At 38.6% G+C, this 27,750-nt stretch overlaps 1 protein-coding gene and 1 long non-coding RNA gene across 2 annotated transcripts; one reads left to right on the top strand and one right to left on the bottom strand.

Moving 5' to 3' along the window:
• Positions 1-24,508, top strand: LOC143280882 (BRO1 domain-containing protein BROX-like). The gene is made up of 11 exons (XM_076585629.1): positions 1-138; positions 2,508-2,711; positions 3,248-3,343; positions 4,680-4,752; positions 7,243-7,348; positions 11,564-11,653; positions 13,792-13,877; positions 14,410-14,491; positions 18,656-18,806; positions 20,590-20,752; positions 21,392-24,508. The coding sequence occupies exons 1-11, from the start codon at positions 38-40 to the stop codon at positions 21,494-21,496; spliced, it is 1,257 nt and encodes a 418-aa protein (XP_076441744.1). The 5' UTR covers positions 1-37; the 3' UTR covers positions 21,497-24,508.
• On the bottom strand, positions 21,927-27,704 carry LOC143280883 (uncharacterized). The gene is made up of 2 exons (XR_013055066.1): positions 22,824-27,704; positions 21,927-22,759 (listed from the first exon to the last, which is right to left on the bottom strand). It is a non-coding gene; the product is annotated as an uncharacterized LOC143280883 (long non-coding RNA).
• Positions 27,705-27,750: the final 46 nt, after the last annotated feature.

The raw sequence follows: 27,750 nt of genomic DNA on the forward strand, positions 1-27,750 counted from the left end.
TTATTCGACTTCCGTGAAGTCGTTTGTCAACATAATCATGGCGTACTGGTTTCATCGCAACCCGTTAAAGGCTACAGCCCCTGCCACATTTGAATTACATGGAGTTTCAACAAATGATGTATCGAGGAAACTGTTTAGGTATACACAGGAAGTGTTTCTTTATTACATTCTGCATTGTTCGTGAGTAATAATAACGCTGTCATTTGAGTCGTCTGCTATCAGCAGAGTTTTGAACACTTCACACTGTTGTCAGTCCGGGACAATAACAAAAAGTTTATTTTTCAGTCCAGCTATGCAAAATAAGGAAGATGAAGTCAATATTGGATTACCGGTTTATGTTTGTCTCGACTGTATAACAGTAACCAATAACACATGGACACAGTTGACTAAATAAAGATTGCAACAGGTGCAAGTCGATGAGATAATGAGTGGAACTGGAAAGTCTGTAAATTATAAATACAACGTCGGAATGTCCCAGCATGTTGACTCATATTTTCGACTTTTCTTTAAGCCGTAGGAAAGGGTGAATGATCATCATGTCGGTTATTCCAGATAGAAAATGTTTGTGTTGTACATGAATAACAATAATACTATGCTGAAATGAACCAACATCAGGAATATATGAGTACCACTTTTATTTTTAATTAGTGAAGAAGAAATAGCAAAGTTTTTGTAAAACATCTCTCTCTCTCTCTCTCTCTCTCTCTCTCTCTCTCTCTCTCTCGCTTTCTCTCTCTCTCTCTCTCTCTCTCTCTCTCTCTCTTGCTTTTTCTCTCATGCAAGGATGCATGTGTGCACATTTACACACCTATTCACTTGAGCTTTTTTTGTTTTAAAACTGTGCAATCAAGGTGGAATAAGAATAAGACAGGACAGTCTTTTAAAAAATCTAAACAGATCCATGTCATTCACTCATAATATATTGAAAATATATAGTCTCCTGAATTATTTCTTCATAGATCAGTTGTTCCATTTGAAGCTGGACTGACACTAGCTACCCCCATTACCCCATTCATATTTTACAAAAGAAATCTCTGGGCAAATACTTGATTACTTTGACTAAATCAGCCCAGTTTAGTCTTAATGTAGACCACCACCTCTTTCCTCCTGCATTTTCTGGCCATGCCAGAATGATTAGTCCAGTCATTTGGGCTACACTTAGAGTCTGCTTTGAAGCAGTGACCAACTTATATGACTGAGAAAAGAGAATGATTGTTTATGTTTTTAGCTGGGTCTTAATGCCTCTTGCACCTGTATATAAAACTTGTAACATGCTCAGTTATCTAAGTTAGTTTTCTTGTGCGTGTTGCTTTTTTTTTCTCTTTTGGAAGGAAAGGTTTTTTGTTATATTTTTTTCTTGATGCTGTTCTAGTCTATCACTACAACAATACATGTATCCACTAAATTGCTGGTCAGAATACAAAATGATTTTGTTAGCATGAATTGCCTTCCCAAAATTAACTTGGCAGGTCGATATTTAACCCTTTGAGCCCTGACCACTGCTTTACCTGTGGTAGAGAAAAATGACATAATGTCTAGCCACTGGTTGAGCGTGCGTAAACACTTGTGTCGTGTTTTGCTACTGGTTGACTTATATTCAAGAGCCAATCAGAAAAACCGTAATATTCTGACGTCAGTGAACGTAGTACCAACATGGCCGTGCCTTTTCACTGTGTTTTGTGCATGTGCTTTGGATAAAAAAGATTGATTTCAATATAAGTCAACCAATAGCAAAACACGACACAAGTGTTTACGCACCGCTCAACCGGTGGCTAGGCATTATGTCATTTTTCTCTTCCATCGGTAAAATGGTGGTCAGGGCACTCTTTTTGTATCTGCCATGACACATTAAATACCAGTTATTTGCAAATTTTGGCTCAGGAGCTCAGGCAGAAGGGTTAAAATTGCTGAGGAACTCAGGGCTCAAAGGGTTAAGATCTGAACTGTTGATACCTGAATTATCCCCCACTGTCTTAGTGTCTAGCCTAGCATATCTCCCACTACTAAGACCCAGGATACACACTTTTCATCATGTTGCAGCTGACAGTACTGCCAAGGGAATCTGCATCTGACTCGCTCAGTCAGTTAGTGACTGAAATGATTTCTACAAAGTTGGATGTTTGCTAGAAGTATCATTGACTTCTGTTGTTCTTACCTTGTTTGAATTTCTTAAAAAAATCATATCTCTATTTATTTTTATGTTTGCTATATTATTATTATTATCATTATTATGAGCATTTATGCCAAATCTTGAAAATTTACATATGCAGATATCAAAAAAGGAAAAATTGAACACAAGATACCAAACATTAAATATTATTCATCCCACCCTCCACACACCCACACCCACACCCACAATACACACAAGCACACACACACAAGTCATAGCACACAATCATGAATAGTATACAATAAAAGATATAACCAGCAAATTCAGAAGCTATCAAAACTCACTGAGTCACTCACTGAAAGTACTTTTACAGTTTTAGTTCAAAATATGTTTGTAGCGACATGCGGACCAATCGGAACAAACTACTGGAAATGCTAACAGACCCCAATCACTCTGTGGAGGCAATGGAGCGCACAGCCAACGAATACTTTGCACTAATTCAAGGCCTGTACAGCCAGATTGATCCCCAAGAATCCGAGAACAAGCTGCGCAAAGTTATTGGCTTCAAATGGAGCAGTACCCTGACTGGTGCCACAGCAGTGTGAGTTGATGTATGGTTATTTGTTTACATGAAGTAGTGCATAAGGACCGAGTTCAGCATAGAGCCATAGGATAACTGGAAGTTAATCATCTAGAGAGCTACAAACTATTCAATCTGAGATCTGCAAGAACATGAATCAGTACATAAAAGTAAGCAATTATTATACATCAAAAGATTCTTCTGATAAAACCATGTTTGGCATCATGTTCCCGTGGACATTATGGTTATTCTGCTTATGAGTAATGCTTAACAAAAAGCAGGTAACACTGCTAGATAGTTTAAAAGTTTGCCAGTACAGTTACATGTAGGTATTTGTAATGATCTGTAAGTTGGTTGGTGTTTGTTGTTTTTTTTTGTGTTTTTTCATTAATTTTTGCCAAACTTTAGTGGCACTTAGTACTTACAGAAGAGTAGTTGATGTTTTTATTTTTTGTTTTGTTTTTTACCTTGCATTTTCATGAATTTTTGCTAAACTTAATGGCATTTAAAGAAGCGTAATATCATGTGTTAATCACCTGGGGATTTTTTTTTTTCAGAGAGGCACATGATGCTGTGTACGAACATGTGTCCATGGCTGTCAACCTGGCTCTCTGGTACACGAAGCACGCTGCAAAACTGGCTGCCAAGGAAGAGTGGGTTACCTTTCTCTGCATGTCCCACTTTCTCTCTGCCAGTCTACCTGCCTGTTGTGATTTCACTTGTGGGCTGTCTCTTAATCCCTCTTTCCTCCCCCATGTGTCACCAGTCTCCTTCTCGTGGTCTCTTGATGCACATGCTCAAACACATTCTCGGACCAGTGTCTGTGTAGAGACGAGTGTGCACACATACCTCATTAGACACATGCACAACCACACCCACACGCTCACACACACACACCAGTTCTGCCCTTTCCATTTTTTACCTCTACAACTACTCCTACCCTCACCACTCTCTGCAATTCCTCTCTCTCACTTTAATTCTTGCCAAGCGAACCACCGTTTGACTAGATTTTGCCACACATGGCACTAAAGTCACTGTCATCTAATTTTCAATGACTTGTAAAGCTTTTGCAACATCTTGAGTGACAAGATCTCAAAAAGTTTTATTGCAACATTCTGTTGTTTTGAGCCAGTAGGGCCAGGTTGTGGTTCATTGTTTGCCATTTTTCTTCTTCTTCTTTGTTCGTGGGCTGTGACTCCTACATTCCCTCGATTGCATGAATGGGCTTTTAAGTGTATGATGGTTTTTACCCCAGCCGTATAGGCAGTCATACTCTGTTTTCAGTTGTGGGTGAGGGAACAGGATGTGAGTGCTAGGTGTATTCTTTTTTTCGTAACCCATTGAAAGCTTTCATGGATTACAGGATCTTTAACGTGCACATTTGATCTTCTGCATGCATATACACACAAAGGGCATTCAGGCACTCACAGGTCTGCACATCTGTTGACCATGGAGATCAGAATTTCACCATTTTGAAAGTGTGGTCCAATTTTCTGATAAGGATAATTCAAGTAGCATCCTTGAATGACCCTCACGGATAATAATGGATACATATCAAGTTTTCTTGTTGGTGCCTATTGGGACACAGCAACTTTAAATTAGAAATTGAAAAAAAAATACTTGTGAGGTTACACGGATGTATTTCTTCGCCCTCAGCAAATAGTAAAGCATTTTAGGGGATGTGTAAATAGGTCCTGGCGCTAAGCAGTTTACACAGGCATGCCCACACATGTCTTACGTAATACAACACACACACACACACATTACAATACACACACACAAGATGCACAATCCACACAACACATGCATGCACATGCACATACACCCTCCACCCCACGTAACACCATACAAGTGAATTTGTTTCTCACCTGTTCTTTTAATTTTTTTTTTATTCAGGGGAGGGTGGTGGGGGAATCTAGTTATTTTAACAAGATTGTTGTTTGCATAGTTTGAAGAATCTGCATCCTGTTGCCCTGTTTGTGACTGTAGACCTGACATGGAAGAAGCAAAGGCAGTGCACAAGTGCTTACGGACCGCAGCTGGACTCTTCAAGTATGTGAAAGTAAGCAGATTTCATCCTCCGCCAGGCTTTTGCTGGTATTTATTTGTTGTGCTCTCAAAATGCTTTGGTAAAAAATTTGTGTGTCAACTCCTTCAAAAAATATATATTGGGATCCATACTTATTGGTATATTCCAAATATGTGTCTGAGTGTGTTGGAGAAAGCGAGCAAGCAAACACACAAGTATATTTGTGGGTGTGAGTATGTATGAGGATGACCGTGTGTCTCTATCTTTACATGTTTTTACACTTGCATGATATGAGCATTTACATATGTACTGTACTTTTTGGCCAAGAAGGTGCTACAGTGCATAAGGTGCACCCCCTGAATTTCAAGAAAAAAAAGTTTTGAACATGCATAAAATCACACACATCCATTAAGCCAAGTCTGCCGTAAAGTGAAACTTCTCCATAATGTCTGATGCAAAATGGCTCTGCTGATGCTGGATGATGTTTTCTGAGCAGTGATTTCATCTTTGGAAAACTGGATCAGAATCTAGTCCTGTCCACCAGTTTGTTTTTAGCCACTTGACTTTTGCACTTTAAATTTATCCCCAGTTCAGGTACTGCTCATTTTTCATGGCCTAAGGGGGAATTGTGATCACGTTCATTTGAAATTTGGGGTAATAAGTGATTTGGTTTGAATTTGATACAATGGTGGACTTAACCCTGTTGAATCGAGCACTGTTAAGGCTAAGTATTGTCTTTTTGAATTGACACTTCCTGGTATTGATGTCCTAAAAATAAGTGCTTTCATGGGAGAGCATGCTGTACCATTGTCATACAGAGTATCACCATGAGATTTGGTCAACTTTCTGCAGATGTATTTTCTTAATTGGATGTAGACTTTGGTTCTTTTTTTGTGCAGAAAAATCTACTTAGCCTCTGATTTTGTTGTATAAGCGAATATATTTGTTTCTCTCTTTTCTGTTGTTTCATTCAGAGCACGATGCTTTGCAAATCAAACAAATATCGGCATCATTTCCAAACCAACATTGCGCAAATTTCTTCCAAACGGAACAGAGTCTCTGTGGGCCTTTCCAAATACAATAGACTGAGCAACACACTAGACGCCACGTTCTTGGCATCAGAGATCTTTTCCCATCCCTCTTGCGGCCAGTCAGTGGCAGCCTCTGTGCGTGTGTGTATGTGTGTGTATGTGTGGGTCTGTGCTTTTGAGTGCGTTTGTGAATGCGCGAGAGTGAAAGTGTACACAAGTGTCAGGAGAGAGATGTGTACGTGTGTGTGTGTGTGTGTGAGGGGAGGTGGGAGTGCGGGGGGAGGTGGGGTAGAGGATGAGGTATGTGAGTGTATGCATGCCTACACTGTGGGAGCAACAGGATATTGGAACGTATATATATATATATATATCTTTGTATGTACATGTGTGGGGTTGGGGGTGGGAGATATGGGCGTATGTGTGTGTGCTTGTACAAGTAAGTGTTCATCTCTGTGAGTGTGTGTGTGTGTGTGTGTGTGTGTGTGCCGTGGAAGCTGCGATACATAGACTAGAAATGAGTGTGTGGAGGGGGTAGAGGAGGTGCAAGGTAATGTATGTGTGTGTGTGTGTGTGTGTTGGAGCTCATGTACGTTTATATGTATTTGACTGTGCTTTCATATACGTGCTTGTACAAGTAAGTGTTCATCTCTGTGAGTGTGTGTGTGTGTGTGTGCCCTGGAAGCTGCGATACTTAGACTAGAAATGAGTGTGTGGAGGAGGGGGGTAGAGGAGGTGCAAGGTAATGTGTGTGTGTGTGTGTTGGAGCTCATGTACGTTTATATGTATTTGACTGTGCTTTCATATCTGTGAAACTGCATGTTTGGTGCATTTCTGTTATGCATGTGTGGGTGTATGTGTGAATGTGTGTCTTCATGTTTTACATTTATTCGCTTATTTATCACCATTGTTGTCTTATTTATTTATTTATTTATGTTTTATTATTATCATTTTATTAGTATTACTAATATTATTACTACTACCTTTTTCTATATTATACTTATTATTTATTTATTTATTTATGCAAGCTTATCTATTATTTATTCCCCCGTTTTTTTTGTTTGTTTTTTCAAGGCCTGACTAAGCGCGTTGGGTTACGCTGCTGGTCAGGCATCTGCTTGGCAGATGTGGTGTAGCGTATATGGTCTTTGTTCGAACGCAGTGACGCCTCCTTGAGCTACTGAAACTGAAACACAGATTTTTTTTTCTGATGTTGGTACATGTATTTATGTGCTCTGTTTAAAGGGAGCATCCCAGCAAACTTTAAACATCACATGCAAGCTTTGACATAAGACCTTCTTTTCTTATTACATTTACAAAATAAAGTTATTGTTCAACTTTTGCTAAGAATACTGATAGCAGACTAAACTTAAATTACACATACTATACCATGACCCACTGGCGCTGAATGTTGGTCACGGTAAATATGTTAAACGTGATTTAAGAAAAGAATTTCCTATTGCCTTTGGTCTAAGCCAGCTGTTTTCCTCTCCAGGAAGAACTGGTTCCCAAGCTGATTGATTCATTTGAAAGCGGCACTGACACCGACACACGTGTTCTGGATGCTTACATCAAGCAGTGCACAGCAGAGGCTCAGGAAGGTGAGAAGGAAACCCACTGCATACATGTGTTAATTTATGTTTATTTGACATTGAATTGATTTTCTGTCCTGTGTGTTTTTTCTGTAACTTTGATTCATGCTGTAAGTTTAGTGGGTAAAACTAAAACGATAGCATATCTGGATACTGCTGAGCAGTGTCTCATATACAGACTGTGCGGAAAAACAAACAAACTAGCAGCTCACTTTACCCCAATCCTTTTAGTTAGATTGTGTGTGTGTGTGTGTGTGTATTCCTTAAATGATTGTCCGCATTGTAGTCTTGTATTTGTATTTGTATTTCTTTTTATCACGACAGATTTCTCTGTGTGAAATTTGGGCTGCTCTCCCCAGGGAGAGCACGTCGCTACACTACAGCGCCACCCATTTTTTTGTATTTTTTCCTGCGTGCGGTTTAATTTGCTTTTTCTATCGAAGTGGATTTTTCTACAGAATTTTGCCAGGAACAATCCTTTTGTTGCTGTGGGTTCTTTTACGTGCGCTAAGTGCATGCTGCACACGGGACCTCATTTTATCGTCTCATCCGAATGACTAGCATCCAGACCACCACTCAAGGTCTAGTGGAGGGAGAGAAAATATCGGTGGCTGAGCCGTGATTCGAACCAGCACGCTCAGATTCTCTCGTTTCCTAGGCGGACGCGTTACCTCTAGGCCATCACTCCACACTTATATGAAAAACAATGCCGCATGTTGCCATCCACAGACCAGTTTGTCCTCTGGGATGGCTTTCCTTTTTTTTTTTAGAAGATATCAAAACAATATAGGGTTGAACGTTTTCAGATGCAGTCTGTGTGCTGCTTTCTTTTTCTGATTTTTTGGGGGAGTGTGTGTCGGGGGGGGTGTGTGTGAAAAGACAGGAGAAATGACCAGAAATTTGACGGGTGCAATAGCCGAGTGGTTAAAGCGTTGGACTGTCAATCTGAGGGTCCCGGGTTCGAATCACAGTGACGGTGCCTGGTGGGTAAAGGATGAAGATTTTTACGATCTCCCAGGTCAACATATGTGCAGACCTGCTAGTGCCTGAACCCCCTTCGTGTGTATATGCAAGCAGAAGATCAAATATGCACGTTAAAGATCCTGTAATCCATGTCAGCGTTCGGTGGGTTATGGAAACAAGAACATACCCAGCATGCACACCCCCGAAAACGGAGTATGGCTGCCTACATGGTGGGGTAAAAACGGTCATACACGTAAAAGCCCACTCATGTGCATACGAGTGAACGCAGAAGAAGAAGAAGAAGACCAGAAATTGCATTCTGAAAATGGTGTAAACATTATTTTTTATTCAGAAACCATACTTGTGTACATAAAAAGCAGAGCAACAACAAGCTTACAGGTTATATCATGTTCAAGCATAATCAAGAAAAGTCATTATTCATATTTGTTTTAGTTTGATAGCTGGTGAACATTACACAAATGCAGTAATGTTTAAGTTAATATTTCCAGCTGCATATAATTAACACTCATTGATCTCAGTGTTTCTTTTGTTGAGCATCTGTTGTGATGAATATACTCAAGGCATGACAGTGAATATTTAACACAATTATTGATTCTCTACTGGCAACATGACAGAAAAAACAAACAATAAAGTGAATAAGAACAAAGAAAACAAGAGAGACAAGGCCTTCAAGACTCACTTGTGATAAATTAAGTCCCCTAGCATTAATTACTGAGTAATTTCCTTTTTTTACTATCTGCACCAAAACGTTTGCAAAATAAATAAAAATTCCATGCTTAGCAAAAGAAGTTCCTGTTGGAACAAAAAAATGATAATAATGACTCCTCTTGTTGTTGGGTCAGAATAAGAGGTCAAAGTGCCAAGTTTAGAGAATACAAAATATATAAATATAACAGTAAATGCAGTTTGCGTATAATTAGGCTTCTTTTTTTATTTTTTTGTGCCCATCCCAGAGGTGCAATATTGTTTTAAAGAAGATGACTGGAAAGAAATGAATTTTTCCTATTTTTATGCCAAATTTGGTGTCAACTGACAAAGTATTTGCAGAGAAAATGTCAATGTTAAAGTTTACCACAGACACACACACACACACACACACACACACAACCGAACACCGGGTTAAAACAAAGACTCGCTTTGTTTACACAAGTGAGTCAAAAAGGAACAGGTGGAGATGGAATCAGGTTGTTATAAATCATTAAATGGACCAACTGGACAAGAAATATGGGAAAACATTGTCCTGAAGTTCACTGTATTATTATTAGATATGGTGGGTCATACCCACACTTGAACGAAGTGGAAATAGTACATATTTAAAATCAGTTTGATTCAGTTTTATCCATATCAAGTTGAAAATGCTGTATTGACAAGGATTGATCTGCATTGATATGTGTGACACAGCCCATGAAAACCCAGCTAAAGTCACAGCCAGCTATTCTTAGCTATGCACAAAAACATGTCATAAGGGTGAAAATAATGGGAATCAAGATATTTATAAATTTCTCATCTGTGAAGTCTCATATTTGCTGTTAAGTATTTCAACATAAAAACTGGCAGGAACTGTAGTATTTTTAAGGTTTTCAGCTGTTGGTACCGCTGCATACATTCATTACTTAAGTGCAATATTCAGTGCATTTGACTCCGGGTTTTTCTGAAATTACGTCAGCTGATAATGTTGCAGCACACTAAATTGCTGCAGTTAGTAAGCATCATTCCGATCTGGGATCAAAAGCTGAAGTTCAGCATTATGGGAAATATTTTTTCTTCTAACACAAATATGGCCTTTCTCTCATTTTGGAATTCACCGTCACATTTCACTGCTGTCTCTTGGCATGGCGTTACTCCTCAGCTTGCTATTCTTGACTTCTTTTGAGTACAGAAAGAAAATGTTAATTTCCCCATGGGTTTTTTTTTTTGTTTTGTTTTTTTCATATATAGAAATTTACAGTTTACTTAATTCTGAATCTTTTGACACCACATACATGTTCAAGATAATTCTTGTTCTAAAGATACAAGCAGGGAACTGTATCACAGTGTATGTTTTTTTTCATGAGCTGATATCTCCATTTGTTCTTTTCTGGAACACCAACTTTGAAGAAATTATTGAAAAAAAGCTATGATACTAGATAGATTGATTCTAGGGTTTGTTTTGGGGTTTGTTGGTTTTTTTTGTTGTTGGTTTTTTTTTTTTTTTGGTTTTTTTTTATGTTAATCTGTTATTTTTAAACTTCTGAAATACATAAATGTCAAAAATGATAAATTCTGATGATAGCTGGGTCTTGGCGTACTGCGTCACATATCTCCAAATTCTTCTGTCAAATCATTTTTGGGTCACAGGTCATTTGAATCAAATTGTTTCCTCTTTAAGATTGTGTACATTTTGTTCCTCTCTGTTTCAGTGACAGTAACTGTTTCCTCTTTAAGATTGTGTACATTTTGTTCCTCTCTGTTTCAGTGACAGTAACTGTTTCCTCTTTAAGATTGTGTACATTTTGTTCCTCTCTGTTTCAGTGACAATAACTGTTTCCTCTTTAAGATTGTGTACATTTTGTTCCCTCTTTGTTTCAGTGACAATAACTGTTTCCTCTTGAAGATTGTGTACATTTTGTTCCTCTCTGTTTCAGTGACAATAACTGTTTCCTCTTTAAGATTGTGTACATTTTGTTCCTCTCTGTTTCAGTGACAATAACTGTTTCCTCTTGAAGATTGTGTCCATTTTGTTCCTCTCTGTTTCAGTGACAGTAACTGTTTCCTCTTGAAGATTGTGTACATTTTGTTCCCTCTTTGTTTCAGTGACAATAACTGTTTCCTCTTGAAGATTGTGTCCATTTTGTTCCTCTCTGTTTCAGTGACAATAACTGTTTCCTCTTGAAGATTGTGTCCATTTTGTTCCTCTCTGTTTCAATGACAATAACTGTTTCCTCTTCAAGATTGTGTCCATTTTGTTCCTCTCTGTTTCAGTGACAATAACTGTTTCCTCTTGAAGATTGTGTACATTTTGTTCCTCTCTGTTTCAGTGACAATAACTGTTTCCTCTTGAAGATTGTGTACATTTTGTTCCCTTTTTGTTTCAGTGACAATAACTGTTTCCTCTTTAAGATTGTGTACTTTTTGTTCCTTTTTGTTTCAGTGACAGTAACTGATTCCTCTTAAAGATTGTGTACATTTTGTTCCTTTTTGTTTAAGTGACAATAACTGTTTCCTCTTCAAGATTGTGGACATTTTGTACCTCTGTTTCAGTGACAATCGCCAGAGCTATAGAACTGAAGCACTCCAGTGGACTGGTGGCTGCTCTCGCTAATGAAACAGCCCAGTTGTACATTGATGCAGGTTGGTGCATGGTGTGTGAATTCCACCATGTGTTTTGTCAACTTCCAGTCGTCTTCTGTTGTTGTCGTTTTTCTCCCCTTATTGATCGGCTTTTGCTTTGTGGGGTCAGCTGATCATGAGTAATTAAACTGGTGGTTCAAGCTTTCAATAAAGTACATTGCATGCACTTAAAAATTTATGATGATAAATTTTGTTCAGCAGTTCTCACTCTGAAATACATTGTACATATTAATTTAGTGGATGTATTTCTTCTATTGTTTATTGTGTGATGACTGATGTTTCTGTATTTAATTACTTTCCTATTTGTATTTAGCCTTCTTTTCTTTTGACCTTTTAGTATATCCTTTGCCATGTTTGTGTGTGCATGAAACTGCTGACTTGTGAGACTGTGTGTTGGGAGTGATGACTTTTTTTATGCATATACGTTTATTTTCCAAAGGGATTAACACACACACACATGCACACGCACATGTGTGTGTGTTTGTGTGTGCATTTTGTTGTATCATGGAAGGGACAAAACTCTTCATGGACTGTGTTTGTCTATTCTGATGAATTTTTGGCATCAGCAGTTGCAACTTTTGTTTTTTGATCATAGCTGAAAAGTCATGATTAGCAGTTCACCAAGTGTTGAACAAGTGATATCAAGGTGTAGTTGGTGGTTTTTATCCAAAACAAAACCAAAAAAAAAGAAAAACAACAAAAAACAAACACACACACAAAAAAGAGTTTATCATTCAGATCAACAGACATTTCAAACAACTTTAATCAGTTTAATGAATATAGTGAAATTCAGTCAAGCCGTTTTACTGCTTTACATTTCTTCTGTGAATAGATAAAAACAAATTACAAGCATACTTTCTAGAAACAAATTGAGCTGGTATTCCTGAATATTTGGGGCATTCCACTATCTATAAAATGAAACTCATCTTCCAAACATTCCTATCTGGACAATCAAAGATGCCATTCAACTTCAGTGGTAAGTTTGTGACAACAGCATCTTGAAGTAAAGTTAATGGATATGTGTATACATCATGGAAGTGTTGATATATGTTTCACATTTTGAAGTGTACGTAATCTGTAAAACAAGCGTTTGTGACTAGATCCTAATGGCCTATATGTGTATACATCATGGAAGTGGTGATATATGTTTCACATTTTGAAGTATACTTAATCTGTAAAACGAGCGTTTGTGACTAGATCCTAATGGCCTATATGTGTATACATCATGGAAGTGGTGATATATGTTTCACATTTTGAAGTATACTTAATCTGTAAAACGAGCGTTTGTGACTAGATCCTAATGGCCTAAGTGGTCGGTGAGGCTCTGAGCACCATAATTTGATGTGATTTGACTAGATCCTAAATTTTCACACCAAGAACTTATTCTTGAAGAGCAAGCTGATTGAGTAAAAAGTATCGTTTATCCAGTCAATGTACAAACACGATTTTTATGCAAATCATACATCATATTCGGTTGGGGGGTTTTCTTTGGGGAGGATGGGGGGTTCTGCTTATATTGTGGTCAGTTTGGAGTGATTCAGTACTGCCCAAAACACACACACACACAAACACACACACACACACACACACACACACACACACATATTTAATATATATTTAATATATTTAATACTGTTATTTCTATTTACATTGTTGTAGGTTAATATGGGGTACTTGTTGATATGCATATACATATTCTCCTTCCCATGACAACTCATTCAATACACACCACAACCTCTTTAGACTTTTTCTTATAATATACTTTTCCTCTGATACATAACATGAATTTTTTTTTTCTTTTTTTTTTTTGCTTTTTTTTTTTTACACTAATATTCACATGCATTCCCTTTCCTTTATACACTACTTTACTCCTTTCCGTCTGAAAACACATATAGTGAATAGACGTTAAACTGAAGAAAACACACACACACACACACACAAACACATACACTCGTTATTTATTTTTTACCAGTGTTCCAGATGGGTAGCCACATATCTTTTGGGGAAGAAGTGTAGCCTGCAAAAACCTTACTTTTTTGTTGTTCTGTCTATTAACCAAGCAAAAACTTAGCAGCTTTATAAGTCAGTGTGCATGGTGAACAGCTGACACTGAAATTTTATATATACTCTGCTTGCAGACAATGCTCTGGCCAGTCTGGATGAGAAGATTGCAGGCAAATGGCGCAAATACTGTCAGCTCAAGTCCAACTTCTATTTAGCATGTGTATGTATTGTACACGTCATGTTTGTCACTGCAAGGAAACATAAGAGTGAAAGATTCATAAAAGAGGCATTGTTACAGCAGTGGTTTAAATTTGTAATTATTTATATTTTTAATTTTTACATTTTTTGGCCTTGATGCACTCATTGAAAAGTATACGTCACTATAACTTTCCTTTGAATTGAGCATGTATTTTCCCAGGATTTCATTAAGGTTCTAGATCATGTGAGAGAAAGCATTTATCTTCAGGCACAACTTTTTGTCAGGCATGGCTGTCCAGAGTCTCTGGTTTTACGTATAAACATTCACAGGAAATGTAAATTGTGCATGAACATTTGGATGAACAGACCTAAAAAAGAAAGCTGTTTTCGGATGGGTGTTGGGGGGGTATCTCTTAGATAGGAAATTAGTTATAATTGTGTTTTGGTTCTCTCTTATTCACAGAGGTTGTTCATCAATGTTTATGGTGGTAAATGTTTGTATGTGTGTGTGTGTGAGAAATAATAATGTGTAATTTTTGTGATGTTGTGACCAGGCTCACAGTTACAATGGAGAAACTTTGCTGGCTCAGGACAAGTGTGGAGAAGCCATCCGAGGCCTGCAGGAGAGTGTGAAAAGTGAGTCTGTCTACTATTGTTGGACTTGATAAGTCAGATCAGAATCAGAATAACAGTATGGTAATGATGACAATGATGTAGCACCTATCCATGGTTGGAGGCCAAGTTTTGAATACTTTGCAAACATGGAGTCATTAGCACAACAGTCTGCCTGCCTGGGTCGAGCTGACTGACAGCTGCCATTAGGTGCTGATCATTCGTTTCCTGTGTCACTCAGTCAGGTTTCAGTTATGCGCTCATAAAGACACATATCTTTATCATATCAGTGACAGAAAATAACTGAAGTCCATGATACACACAGATTACAAGCAGAACAGTAAAATTTGGCATACAACATATCCCACAAAATGGCACACAAAAGAGTTGAAGTAAAAGCAAGCTTGATTTAAAAAAAAACAAGAAAGGCAAGGCCTTCAAGACTCACTTGTGATACACTTTTTAAAAAAAATCCAAGCTTTTTATGTATTGAGTATAATGCATTTACTGTTATATTTTTTGTATTCTCTAAACTTGGCATTTTGATCTGATATTCGACCCAACAAAAGATCTGTCATTATTATCATTTTTTGTTCAAACAGGAACTTCTTTTGCTAAGCATGGAAGTTTTGTTTATTGCAAACGTTTTGGTGCAGATATTAAAATAAGGGAAATTACTCTGTAGGGGACTTAGTTTGCTTTAAACTGATCTTTCTCATCTTAAACATTACATTTTGAAATTATACTCAATACATAAAAAGCTTGGATTTTTTTAAAAAAGAGCATCACAAGTGAGTCTTGAAGGCCTTGCCTCTCTTGTTTCAAAATGTAATGTTTAAGATGAGAAAGATCAGTTTAAAGCAAATTAAGTCCCCTAGCAATAATTAGAGTAATTTCCCTTTTTTACCATCTGCGCCAAAACGTTTGCAAAATAAATAAAACTTCCATGCTTAGCAAAAGAAGTTCCTGTTTGAACAAAAAATGATAATTATGACTGCTCTTGTTGTTGGGTCGAATATCAGATCAAAGTGCCAAGTTCAGAGAATACAAAAAATATAAATATAACAGTAAATGCAGTTTGCATATAATTTTTTGTGCCCATCCCAGAGGTGCAATACTGTTTTAAACAAGATGACTAAAAATAACTGAATTTTTCCTATTTTTATGCCAAATTTGGTGTCAACTGACAAAGTATTTGCAGAGAAAATGTCAATGTTAAAGTTTACCACGGACACACACACACACACACACACACAGACAACCGAACACCGGGTTAAAACATAGACTCACTTTGTTTACACAAGTGAGTCAATAATAATAAGCCATCACCTTTATGTTGTATGTCTTACTGCAATTGTTTTATCATAAGCTGGATCATTTGCACCTCTGGGATGGGCACAAAAGAATAAAAAAAAAGAAGCCTAATTATATGCAAACTGCATTTACTGTTATATTTTTTGTATTCTCTAAACTTGGCACTTTGACCTCTTATTCTGACACAACAACAAGAGGAGTCATTATTATCATTTTTTGTTCAAACAGGAACTTCTTTTGTTAAGCATGGAATTTTTATTTATTTTGCAAACATTTTGGTGCAGAGGTAGTAAAAAAGGGAAATTACTCTGTAATTAATGCTAGGGGACTTAATTTATCACAAGTGAGTCTTGAAGGCCTTGCCTGTCTTGTTATGTCATACTGCAGTTTGTCGTGTGCCTGAATTGAGTCCAGTTTTGATGTAACACATTTTGCTGCTGTCTGAGTGAGAAATGAACACGCCCCTCCCAGTGTACAGCTCATGAGAAAAAAAACTTGTATTTATGGTTGATATCTGGAGCTCAGCAGAACCATAATACACACCTAGAGGTTTTGACAATGCTGTTGCTAGCCAAATAGGATGAAACCTCAAAGAAAAAGGGACAGTTATCAGGCTTACATGTCAGCTTAGAGCTAGCTGATCCATCAAGGAGTTTGTGTGTTGTCGAGATGGTTGGAGATCTCGTTGAGTAAGTGGGTTCTGTCTTCATGAGAATGAAGGATGGACTGGAAAATATGAACACAGCAATGTTTTTGAACCATAATACACACCTAGAGGTTTTGACAATGCTGTTGCCAGCAAATAGGATGAAACCTCAGAGACAAAGGGACAGTTATCAGGCTTACTTGTCAACTTAGAGCTAGATGATCCATCAAGGAGTTTGTCTGTTGTAGAGACGATGGGAGATCTCATTGAGTAAATGGGTTCTGTCTTCATGAGAATGAAGGATGGTATAAAAAAAAAAATATAGTCTCAAAGTCTGTGGCCTTTCATGCCCTGCTCTCATGGTGACCTCAGTTTTGATACCCCTTCACTTCCGTACTTTGGGTGAGTCCTGTTAATGTCGTCAGTGTCGGCAGATTCATGGGTGGCTGTTGTTTGAGGGACGTAGTGGCGGTCTCCACTCTGGGAGGGACGCTCACTCAGTCTGGCTTCGTGACTAAGCCATTATTGTCGTTAGTAGGGGGCTTAGTAGGTGGTGTCCTAAGTACGTTAAAACAGAACAGGCACCACTGAACACCACCGAAGTGACTCGGCAGCAGTGCAGGGTCTCCTCTGGTGTGTGGCCTCCTGGCGACCTAACATCGATGGTTCCCTGTGGACTGCCGATGCTGGAACTGCGACGGACGAACCCGGGTGTGGCCGTGTATGGGGGAATCTAAATGAGCGGCATGGGAGTAATGCATCTGAAACGGTGCAGATGATGGGGCAGCAAAAAAAAAAAAGAATGAAGGATGGACTGGAAAATATGAACACAGCAATGTTTTTGAACAGTGACTGGTAAGGTAGTGTAAGGAAAGGGTATGTAAGGGAAGTAAGGTCGGAGAAAGGGGAATTTTTGAAGGTTGAATGCTGAACTGGCACACTGTACTTTGCTAAATAGGATTTAGTAATAATTCAGTTATCCACCTATCCACCACTTTAACACTTTTGAAGGTATTTTGAAGGTGTATTATCAGTGGACAGTTTTAAAATGCTGAATATAAGTCATCACGTTCGTTCGTTTATTTATTTATAGTCTGTTCATCAAAGATGATGATATTAGACTGAAAATAAATTATATTATTATTATTATTTGGATTATTATCATTTGTATTTGTATTTCTTTTTATCACAACAGATTTCTCTGTGTGAAATTAGGGCTGCTTTCCCCAGGGAGAGCGCGTCACTACACTACAGCGCCACCCATTTTTTTGTATTTTTTCCTGCGTGCAGTTTTATTTGTTTTTCCTATCGCAGTGGATTTTTCTACAGAATTTTGCCAGGAACAACCCTTTTGTTGCCGTGGGTTCTTTTACATGCGCTAAGTGCATGCTGCACATGGAACCTCGATTTATCGTCTCATCCGAATGACTAGCGTCCTGACCACCACTCAAGGTCAAGTGGAGGGGAAGAAAATATTGGCGGCTGAGCCGTGATTCGAACCAGTGCGCTAAGATTCTCTTGCTTCCGAGGCGGACGCGTTACCTCTAGGCCATCACTCCACAATGATGATTTTAAGTCATCACATTCAGACTTTTTGTTCATTGAATGTGAGACAAGTTGACAAGGAGTTAGTGGACAGTGTTCACACACACCAAATCAGTAAATCTACTGAGATTACCCTCGTAAGTTTCAGGAAAATGATTGAATAATCAAGTGTTATCAAATCATTTTAGCATTGTTTTTCTTTCATTAGTTTTAGGCTGAAAGAAAGAGAGCAAAGATAAACAGCAGAATTTTCATGGGTTAACTTTTCTCTTTGTGTATTTGTGTGTTTTCAGTGGATATGATTGTCAGTACGTGTTCTGGAAAAGAATCCTGCCTGTGTCATTATTTCTTGCTGTTAGTTGTGCCAGACCAAACCAAGAAGGGAAAGTAAGATATGGAAACAAAAACAATATTTTTCTGGTATATATTTCTGTGTTTTTGTTTTACTCAGGGTTGGTGTAGGGGGTTATAAAAGCTTTTCAAATATATGTTTAAATGAATAGAGGAGGATGAAATAGTAGGATTTCAATAGCACAAAAAAAGGCTCAGCTTACAAGGGAGGTAATCACCAGAGCAAGTGAGAGCAGTTTCTTTTGTTCTTCTGAGTAGTGTGTTTTTTTTCTTGTCCAGATTGGTACTGCTCTTTACCTTGTCGTCACCCTGATGGTTGATACTGTGTGCAGTGTATGAGAAGTCAGAACTCCTGTGCAAGGAGTATGCCGCCTGTAAAGGTGCAGGCACCACGGCCAGACCTCAGAATCACCTGTTCTTCCGCAAGCTGGGGCCAGTGGTGCGTCGGACGCTGGAGAAATGTGAACGAGAAAACGGGCTCATGTGAGTGTGATATAGAATTTTTATCTCCTTCCATCATTTAGGATGGTCATCTTTCTGGTTTTTTTATGGGCTGCCATTTCTCTATGTGGCCATTGTTCTGAATGGACTTTTTAGAAATAGAAGGCCCAGAGTGTCCGCGAATCGATTGCGATTGCGCCTTAATTTTAGCCCGATCTCCCAATCGAACCATATAATTATGTGACCTGGTTGAAGACAAAATTTGACAAAAAACAAGAACGCCAGAGAATCGACAGACAGATTGAAAATACGAAAAAAAACTTAGCCGTATGAAGAGCACAGGAACAGGAGTCATAATGGCTGCCGTCAAAAGAGGGCACTAGCCAGGGGGACAAAGGGGAGGTTATCTACTTGCGGGAGGTTATCGGCTGTAGTACTCTCGTTTTCTCCGCACAGGCGGATAGTAGTTTGCACAGGACAGGAATGTCAGACCCCTGCCGGAGTCTGCACTAATTGGGTCACGGTAAGTATGTTATTTAAACGTAATTTTAGATAGAAAATTTCCTTTTTTTTGTCCTGCCATTTAGGCAGTTTGCTTTGTTTTGTTTGTTGTTTTTGTTTTTTTGTGGTTTTTTTGACTGTTGAACATGTTCATATTTCCATAACCACATAACACAAACTTTGAATAAAAGGTTAACATGTATTTTGCTCCTTTTCTTGTCTTCTGCACATTGGGATTAGCCCACTCTAGAAGAAGGGCTGTAATGAGCCTACTGCTTACAACTGTTCAGATGAAGGGCCCTGTTTGGGGCCTTAGATAGTTTTGGAGAGGCCCCTAATTTGCATAGAGACGTTATGGGCTAAGAATATCTTAACTGGCCTTTCCACTCTCCAGTGCAACCAAAAAATGCAGTGTCTGCTGATGTGCTCACGAGCAGGAGAGTTCTTTTCACGATGACTGGTTCACGTGAACAGTGCGTGTCAGCAATGGCGTCTGATCCATTTTCTTCTCAAGTCACAAGGCAGACAACAGAATTAGATGAAGGGGCCTTATAGTTGCTATATAACGTTCTGAATTTAATCTGTTTCGTATTCTTTGTGCTTTCCTGGATTTGCTTACAAGTCACAGTGTGCAAATTTTGAACAAAAAATTTAGATACTTTCATCATCTCACTGTATGATAACATAAGGAAGGAGGAAGATTTATATTTTGTCCCCAACTAACTCGTTATGTTACTGATCAGTTTGGAAGTGTTCAGTTCATAGATTCTAACATTTTTTTTTTTGGCGATTTTATTTTTTACCCATACAAATGGGTTGTCTATGGGAAAAGTCAGGGGAGCTAACTGGCAGTACTGAGTGAGTTAAGGCATTAACATGTCTGCATAGATGTTGGCCGTGATTAAAAACAGCTACATCCTTTTTCCACCATGGGCTACATTCTGAACTGAAGTCCAGTGCACTGACCACTTGTCCATTTCGTTCTTTATTTGTTTGGTTCTCACAGAATGTGTATTGTCAGCATGGTTCTTGAGGAATGTGTATAGGCATGACAGAAAAGTATATGGATACCTGTTTTAGTTAAACTACCTTCTGTAAGGGGGTGGAGATTATGTAGCAAAGACTGCTGTTTACTGATGAATGTGCAAGTGAATTTTTGTTCCCAGTAGGTATAGAAAATGTTATTTCTTCAAATGACGAGATTCCTTGTTTCATGCACCACCCTGATAGATCATTGCTTGGGGGCCCCAGTCATTGGATGTGTAGTTGTGTGTGTGTGATTTAGTTATTGGACGAATAAAGGAAAGAGATGGTGACTGTGCAGCTACCACCAGAAAGTGGCCTACGACCCTCCTGCCCTGGAGCTGAGAGCGACCTATGGCCTGGTCAGTCCTGAAGAGTACCAGGCTCCGGCCCTCAATGCCCTCTGGACCCCCGAGACCTACGCCAAGTTTGACACCACACGAGCGCCGCCAAAACCAGAAAAGGTAACCCTGTGGGGTTGTTCAGTCCTGGCCGCCATCTTGCTTTGCATGTTTGAAAAGATTTCAGTCCGCATTTCTTATTCCTCTCATTTTGAATAATGAATTTGTTCCCAGCTCGGGTGCTGCTTTTAGGGTGCATAGCTATCATGTTGGGCTTTGAATTTGGTGTCATATGCTATTTGGTTTCAGTTCAGTATAATGGTGAACATAATGTTGAATTGAACACTGGAAAGGCTGAAGCATACAAATGTTGCTATTCAGTGTGATTGTGTTTGTATATTGTGACCACATATGTTGTCTGATATTTGGTTGTTAGAGGTGGCACCAAATGCCAGACACATATATTGTGCATACAGCCGATTAGGAGCAGGGGTAGGATTTCAGTAAACGAGTTGAACCCTATAGGCCAGAAATATAGTATGTCACTATGTGTGTCTTGAAAATGCTGCACACTCACATGAACTTGGATCTCATTTCTAAATCATTTTATGTTGGAATTGTCCTATTCACAGAGATTTTGGCTGTGTGCAAGGGTAGATAAAAGGAGCATTTGTGTTGAGAGGGGGTGGGGTTTGAAATCTTGAGCCTTGAATGTGTGCCTGCTGTGTGATAACCAGGATGAATTGTGGTTGTGTGTTTCAGAAGAAGCCTGATGAAAAGCCGCCTACATTGCCAGCGATGAAAGAAAAAGAGACTCCAATGTCCGACAAGGACCCCAAGAATTTCAGTGGCTGTGTTGTGTCATAATTGGTGTCATATGTGTTTTTTCATTGTAGGACTCTATTGTAGGGACTTAGTGACTCTTTTAGCCTATCTGTTCTCACTGTCTGCCTGCTTGTCTGTCTGTACAGTTAAAAATCCAGAAAGGGGTTGTGTTTCATTTGCGATATGCTGGGGGGCAAAGGGGGTGTGGGTGGGGGGTTGGAGTTGGCGTGTGTTCTTTGCTTCGTCAGCTTGTCTTTCCTTGGTCACTGGAGGGAAGAAGGAAGGAAAGAAATAGAGAGGGAGCAGTAACTTGAGGGAAAGGACTCGGTTGGGGTGAGGGCGCCAACTAAGGAAAATGAGAGGGGGATTGGGTCAGAAAATAAGTAGAAAATCTCATCATTTGTGTGGCTTTTTCATTGTTTCATGATTGTCTCCTAAAGGACGATGCAGGATTCACACATCTTTGTAGTCAGCTAACAGTATGGATCATTGTTATGCCAAGTTTATGTGAAACCAAATTGTAAAGAATCTGAAGTTTGTGATAGACTTTTTTTTTTTTTTTTGCTAACCAGTTTCTGAGCTTGTTTACAATTACACTAGTTGTGCTTTGGTAGCATTCATCTGTCTTGCTTATGGTGAGGTGAGTTGAGAGTATGCAATTTAATCACTCTTCGATTGTGATGTCGTAAATATCTTGTGTGAAATTTTGTTTGTAATAATGAGTGATCTGCTAAATTGATGGATGTAGTTTACCACATGTAAATGTCTTCACAAATTTGTATTCCATGTATGCGGTTCAAACTTTTGTCTCTATCCTGTTGTATTTTCCCACATCCCAATTCCCACCATCCTCCAAAGAGAAAAGGGAACATGAAACAAACTAGCAGAAGTAAAGAGCAGCTTCTGAAAATCCATGTCTTCTCTAAAACGGAATTTCTTTTGATGAGACTAGTTCTGAAGAAAGTGTGTGTCCTGCAGTCCAAAGTCCACCAGACTGTTACATCCCTGCTTGTTTAGCAACTGCAGAGAACTTTACAGCACAATGAGTAGACAGTCCTGCTGTCTTTGTGAGACTGGCACCCGCATACCCGCAGTGAACCTGTTCAAACTGTGCTTCAAGAAAATCTCATCTGTCCCCAGTTGTGATCGATCCCACAGATTGTTGCGATGGATTCTCTAGCACTTGACAGTGTGGTTCTGTTGTCATCCTCTTCAGTGACGGTGGCTGAGGTCCTGTAGAAAGTCACTGTGGGTAATCGGTACCATTGTGTTCGTTTCAACGGTCAGCATAAACCAGACTCTGGCCTGTCAGCCCTGGAATAGCCTCATGGCAGTTGGCTGGGCTGGTCAGCATAAACCAAACTCTGGCCTGTCAGCCCTGGAATAGCCTCATGGCAGTTGGCTGGGCTGGTCAGCATAAACCAAACTCTGGCCTGTCAGCCCTGGAATAGCCTCATGGCAGTTGGCTGGGCTGTAGGCAGCCCTGGCCTGTGTAATTGTACAACTTTACTGCACTGGAGCAATTTCAAGAGAAAAAAAAAATTGCTTGCTTCAGAGACACAGGTTTATTAAGATATCCATGGACAATCTACCTTTTTAACCCAGTTTTTCTGATGCAATATTTATGACTAAAATGTGTGGACAGAAAGTCAGTAATATGATTCCTCTGTTCCAGATGTGTGTGCGAGTGTGAAATTTATATTTGGACAAGTCCTGGGACAAAAACGAAATGAAGAGGATGATAGATATCAACAACTTTACGGATATCCTGTTGTGTAATTTTTTTTTTTTTTTTTTTTTAAATACAGCTGAAGGGTAACTGGTGGTTCGGTCTTAAGAAAAAAATTAGAAATTAGCATTTTCTGAGAAACTCTCCATATTCACTGTTGATTATCATATGATGAGTTATGAACATTTTTGAAGTTTTAAGTGCTTATCGTCTAATATCACTTACAGTGAAAAGACGTTACACTAAAGAACGAACGAACGAAAGCGCATACCTAAAATCTGACATCCAGGTATCTTCCCTGTATTTAAACCATTCTTGGAAATACCGATTACCCCCAAACATCCAGTACTGTGGCATTTGTTTTAATCTTTACTGGCTCTGAGATCATGTCCTCAAGTCAGCTTGGTGTTAACACCTCCAGATTATAGTAAACCATTAAAGGGACTGAAGTACATGCAAAAAAAATTGTATGGGGTATCAATGAACAACTTCATTGTCTGAAAATCTGTGCACGTTGAAGTTCAAATGATGTCATCTTTGTCTTTTTCTGTACTGTATATGGCTGCAGCTGACCAAGCATGTAGTGGACATGTATATGTATTGGATACTCTACTCATTAGACAGATAGATAGATCTGTATCTGATAGATAAGTGGGGTTGTGGAGGAGAGGAGATAGGTTACTAGGTGTTGTCATCTGGGATGAAGATTTGTGTATGTACGTACTCGTTATATAATTATGCGTCCTTAGTCCTTAACCTTAACAAGCTGTGACATGGATCATGGGAGTTTGAAGATGTGGATTTTTTATACAGGTTCAGATTGCCTGGTAATATTACCAGCCAGGTTGTGTGTACATACATCAGTTGGTTTATGTTGTTTTGTTCTATTTTGTGTGTTTGGCACCACGAGGAAGAACTATACTTTTTACAGGGCGAGAAGGGTTTGGGCGAAGCACAGGACTGTTTGCAGATGGGAAAATATAGACTTTGGTACATTGAAAGCAGACGAATGATAAGTTTGTTTTGTGGGTGCTCAAAATACGCAAGGCATTCACACACACACACACACATTTTGTCAAAAAATAAGACCGTGTCCACATCAAAGAAAATTGTGAACATGAATGAAATTGGATCATATACATATATATTTTGTCTTGCTGGTGGCCAATGATCAATAACCATGGCATCTGTGATTTTCTCCTTTTTTTTTTTAAATTTTTTTTTAATAATTTGTGTCATTCACTTCGTATTCTGTCATGATCTGTGTGAATCAGTGATATAAACAATGCATGTATATTTGTAAATACTTATTACATACAGCTATGTGTTGTGTTTTCTCTTGTATTATAGACTGACTGCATTTTTATCATTTTATAAAGTGTTCTCAGAGCACGTCATTTTGTGACAGATGAGACAAGTTTACATTAATATATATGGACAGTGGTACTGGCAGTACTGGTGCAGTGCATCTTCTTACCAGTTTAAGTTTTTAGCTGTAGCTGGTGACTTTAGTAAGCTATAACACACACACACACACACACACACACACACACACACATTTACTCTCTCTCACTTTCTCTCGCATGTTCACACTCCCTCATCCCTCCCCTCACCCCTACCCAGTACCTTACATCTGGCAAAGGGTCTTGTGTATGTTTTTGAAAAAAAAAAAAAAAGAAAGGTTTGACAGCAGTTTAAAAACAGTACCCAGTGAGCAAGGGACTTAATGTAGAAAAAGAAAATGAAACTCTTTATGTGTATCTGTCATAAACTGCATTTAACTCACGCTTTTAATTTCCTCGCATGAGTTATGGTGAAGGAGGTTAGGTTGAATAGATGGAGAATGAAACTGGTCAGATGAAGTGAACAACTGTGGGAGAGGATTTTTGATAACTGTTTTTAAGCTTTGGGATCAAGGTTCAGATTCTCCAGATCCACCGATAAACGTGCATGACACAGAGAGACCTCATTCAGGGGAAGTTTAGCACAAACAGAATCCCAAGGCAGTGAAGGACGGGTTTGGTTCTGTGGATTGATCACAGTTGGTCTTTAGAGTGGTGCCAAGAATTCTCAGAAAACTGGTGTGTTTTTTCTGTGACCTTCAAACATGTATGCTGAATGAACCTATCTCCACTTGTGGTGACATGACAGCATTTCTGCCTTGTCAGTTGTTTTTTTTGTGCATCAGTCTGATAGTGTTGTCCTTGTTTGTGCTTAGTCATTTTGTCACAACATAAGTCTGTGTCTCTGCTTCAACTGAAGGAAAAGATGATTACATGGTTATATTGTACTTACAGTTAACAGTGTTTGTCTATGGCCTGTTATAGTATTCTGCAGCCTGTATGGTGTTCATGATAGGGCAAAAGATGATGAAAAAAGAAAAAAAGCATTTGATGTGTTGTTAGATTAATGCAGTTAAATTTAAACTATTGTCCAGTTGCATGTGAAGTGCTCATTGACAGATGATGGATCACTAAATGTGTACATGGCCCTATGAGGTCACATGGGCTATGAGCAACAATGATGTCACAAAATGTGTGTCTGAAAGCTGACTTGTTCTGTGGCCAGTTTTGTCCTTGGCGCAAGCACCTCAATGGTTCTGAGGTACAACCATGCCATCTTACATGGTTCTCGTTTTGTTTTGTCTTGATTTGTACCTTTCTCGTACCTTTCATCGTACACTGTTCCCTGAAGAATCTTACTATTTGGATCTGGTGGTCCTGTCTAAACAGGAAAAAAAAGAAACGGCTGTGCCATGCTCAGATTGTTGGTCTTGGAAAAGAGTATTTCATTTGAAGAGGTTGATTTATTGACTGCGATGTCAATGATTGACATTGATCTCTGCTCATTTCACAGTGGCTTGTGAACAGATTATTTCTTCAGTGACTCCTTTTTTTCTTTTTTTTTTCTTTTTTTTTTCTTTTTTTTCAATGGTAAACATTTATTTCGTCAATAAAAGTTGTTTCTGACCCACCACTGCACTCAAAACTAATGTACTTTATTTCTTCAGTAAAACTTGTTACTGACCCACCAGTGCACTGAAAACTATTATACTTTATTTCTTCAGTGAAACTTGTTACTGACCCATCTCTGCACTGAAAACTAATATACTTTATTTCTTCAGTAAAACGTGTTACTGACCCATTGCACTGAAAACCAATATACTTTATTTGTTACTGACCAATCTCTGCACTGAAAACTAATATACTTTATTTCTTCAGTGAAACTTGTTACTGACCCATCTCTGCACTGAAAACTAATATACTTCATTTCTTCAGTGAAACTTGTTACTGACCAATCTCTGTACTGAAAACTAATATACTTTATTTCTTCAGTGAAACTTGTTACTGACCAATCTCTGCACTGAAAACTAATAAACTTTATTTCTTCAGTGAAACTTGTTACTGACCCACCACTGCACTGAAAACTATTATACTTTATTTCTTCAGTGAAACTTGTTACTGACCCATCTCTGCACTGAAAACTAATATACTTTATTTCTTCAGTGAAGTTTGTTACTGACCAGTCTCTGCACTGAATACTAATATACTTTATTTCTTCAGTGAAACTTGTTACTGACCCATCTCTGCACTGAAAACATAACTTTTTCAAAAATAGACGTTTCAGGTTTTCAGATACATTAATAAACAGCGAGGAGAAATTAGTACTGAATGAGAATCACTTGATCCAACATATGTCCATGTAGGCATTTTATTTATGTGACTAATTTTCTTTTCTGGGATTTTTTTCTGTTGTTTTTTCCCCCAGTACTTCATTGGGATCAGTATTTACAGTTTTTCAGCCCTAATATTTGTGAGCTTTGTCACCAGTTTTGATTTTTGTCAGGTGTTTATAGCCATGAGATGACCTTAGTGGTTGGTGAGGCTCTGAGCACCATAATTTGATTTGATTTGAGAGGTGTTTAGCCCTGAAAATATCCCAGATCATCGGCTGGGCAACATTATTTGAACTGGGCAGTATTTGTATCTGGAACCTACTTTCTCCTGCATCAGAATGATTTAATTGCTGTGATTTCTGTTACCCCTGCCATCCCAGGGGAAAAGGAAACAGAAATAAAACATAATAATAATAAAAGGAGGAATTTACAAATATTGTCAATAAAAACAAAAGAACTAAAGAGACAGAAAGCTGCAGCATGGAAATTTATTCCTGCTTACAATCCATTCATATAAACAGCGAAAAGGATGGGTCCCCAGGGAAGTGTAATGTTAAGAGAATGTGTAACTAGATGTGAACATGTCTCATGAAGGGGGAAAAATGTCAGTGTGGTTGGGGGCCACAGCTGTCTTATGACCCTGATTTCAGGTTCGGTTGTTTGAGATTTTCATTACCAGTGTGGGTGGTTGTTTTTTTTTTTTGAGTGTTCCTTTGTGGAGACTAGTTTGTCTCTTCTGATTGGGGGGTGCCAACTGCACTTGTGTTTGTACTGTGATCATTGTACTAATACAGGATGGGTAAAGGTCAGCAGGACACTTGCCATTATCAGAACAAGTATGTGTTTCGCCCGCCCCCCCCCCCCAAGAAGTCCCCAGAGTGACAGCATGTA

This window comes from Babylonia areolata, chromosome 4 (assembly GCF_041734735.1).
Source record: "Babylonia areolata isolate BAREFJ2019XMU chromosome 4, ASM4173473v1, whole genome shotgun sequence".
Classification (NCBI taxonomy): Eukaryota; Metazoa; Mollusca; class Gastropoda; order Neogastropoda; family Buccinidae; genus Babylonia; species Babylonia areolata.

What these genes read in the sequence shown, in the direction of transcription:
- LOC143280882 (XM_076585629.1), top strand. Translation starts at nt 38, where the DNA reads ATGGCGTACTGGTTTCATCGCAACCCGTTAAAGGCTACAGCCCCTGCC. An exon ending in CCAACTTCTATTTAGCATGT is followed by an intron (nt 13,878 to 14,409) that starts GTATGTATTGTA and finishes TGTTGTGACCAG; the next exon opens with GCTCACAGTTACAATGGAGA. An exon ending in CCTGCAGGAGAGTGTGAAAA is followed by an intron (nt 14,492 to 18,655) that starts GTGAGTCTGTCT and finishes TACTGTGTGCAG; the next exon opens with TGTATGAGAAGTCAGAACTC.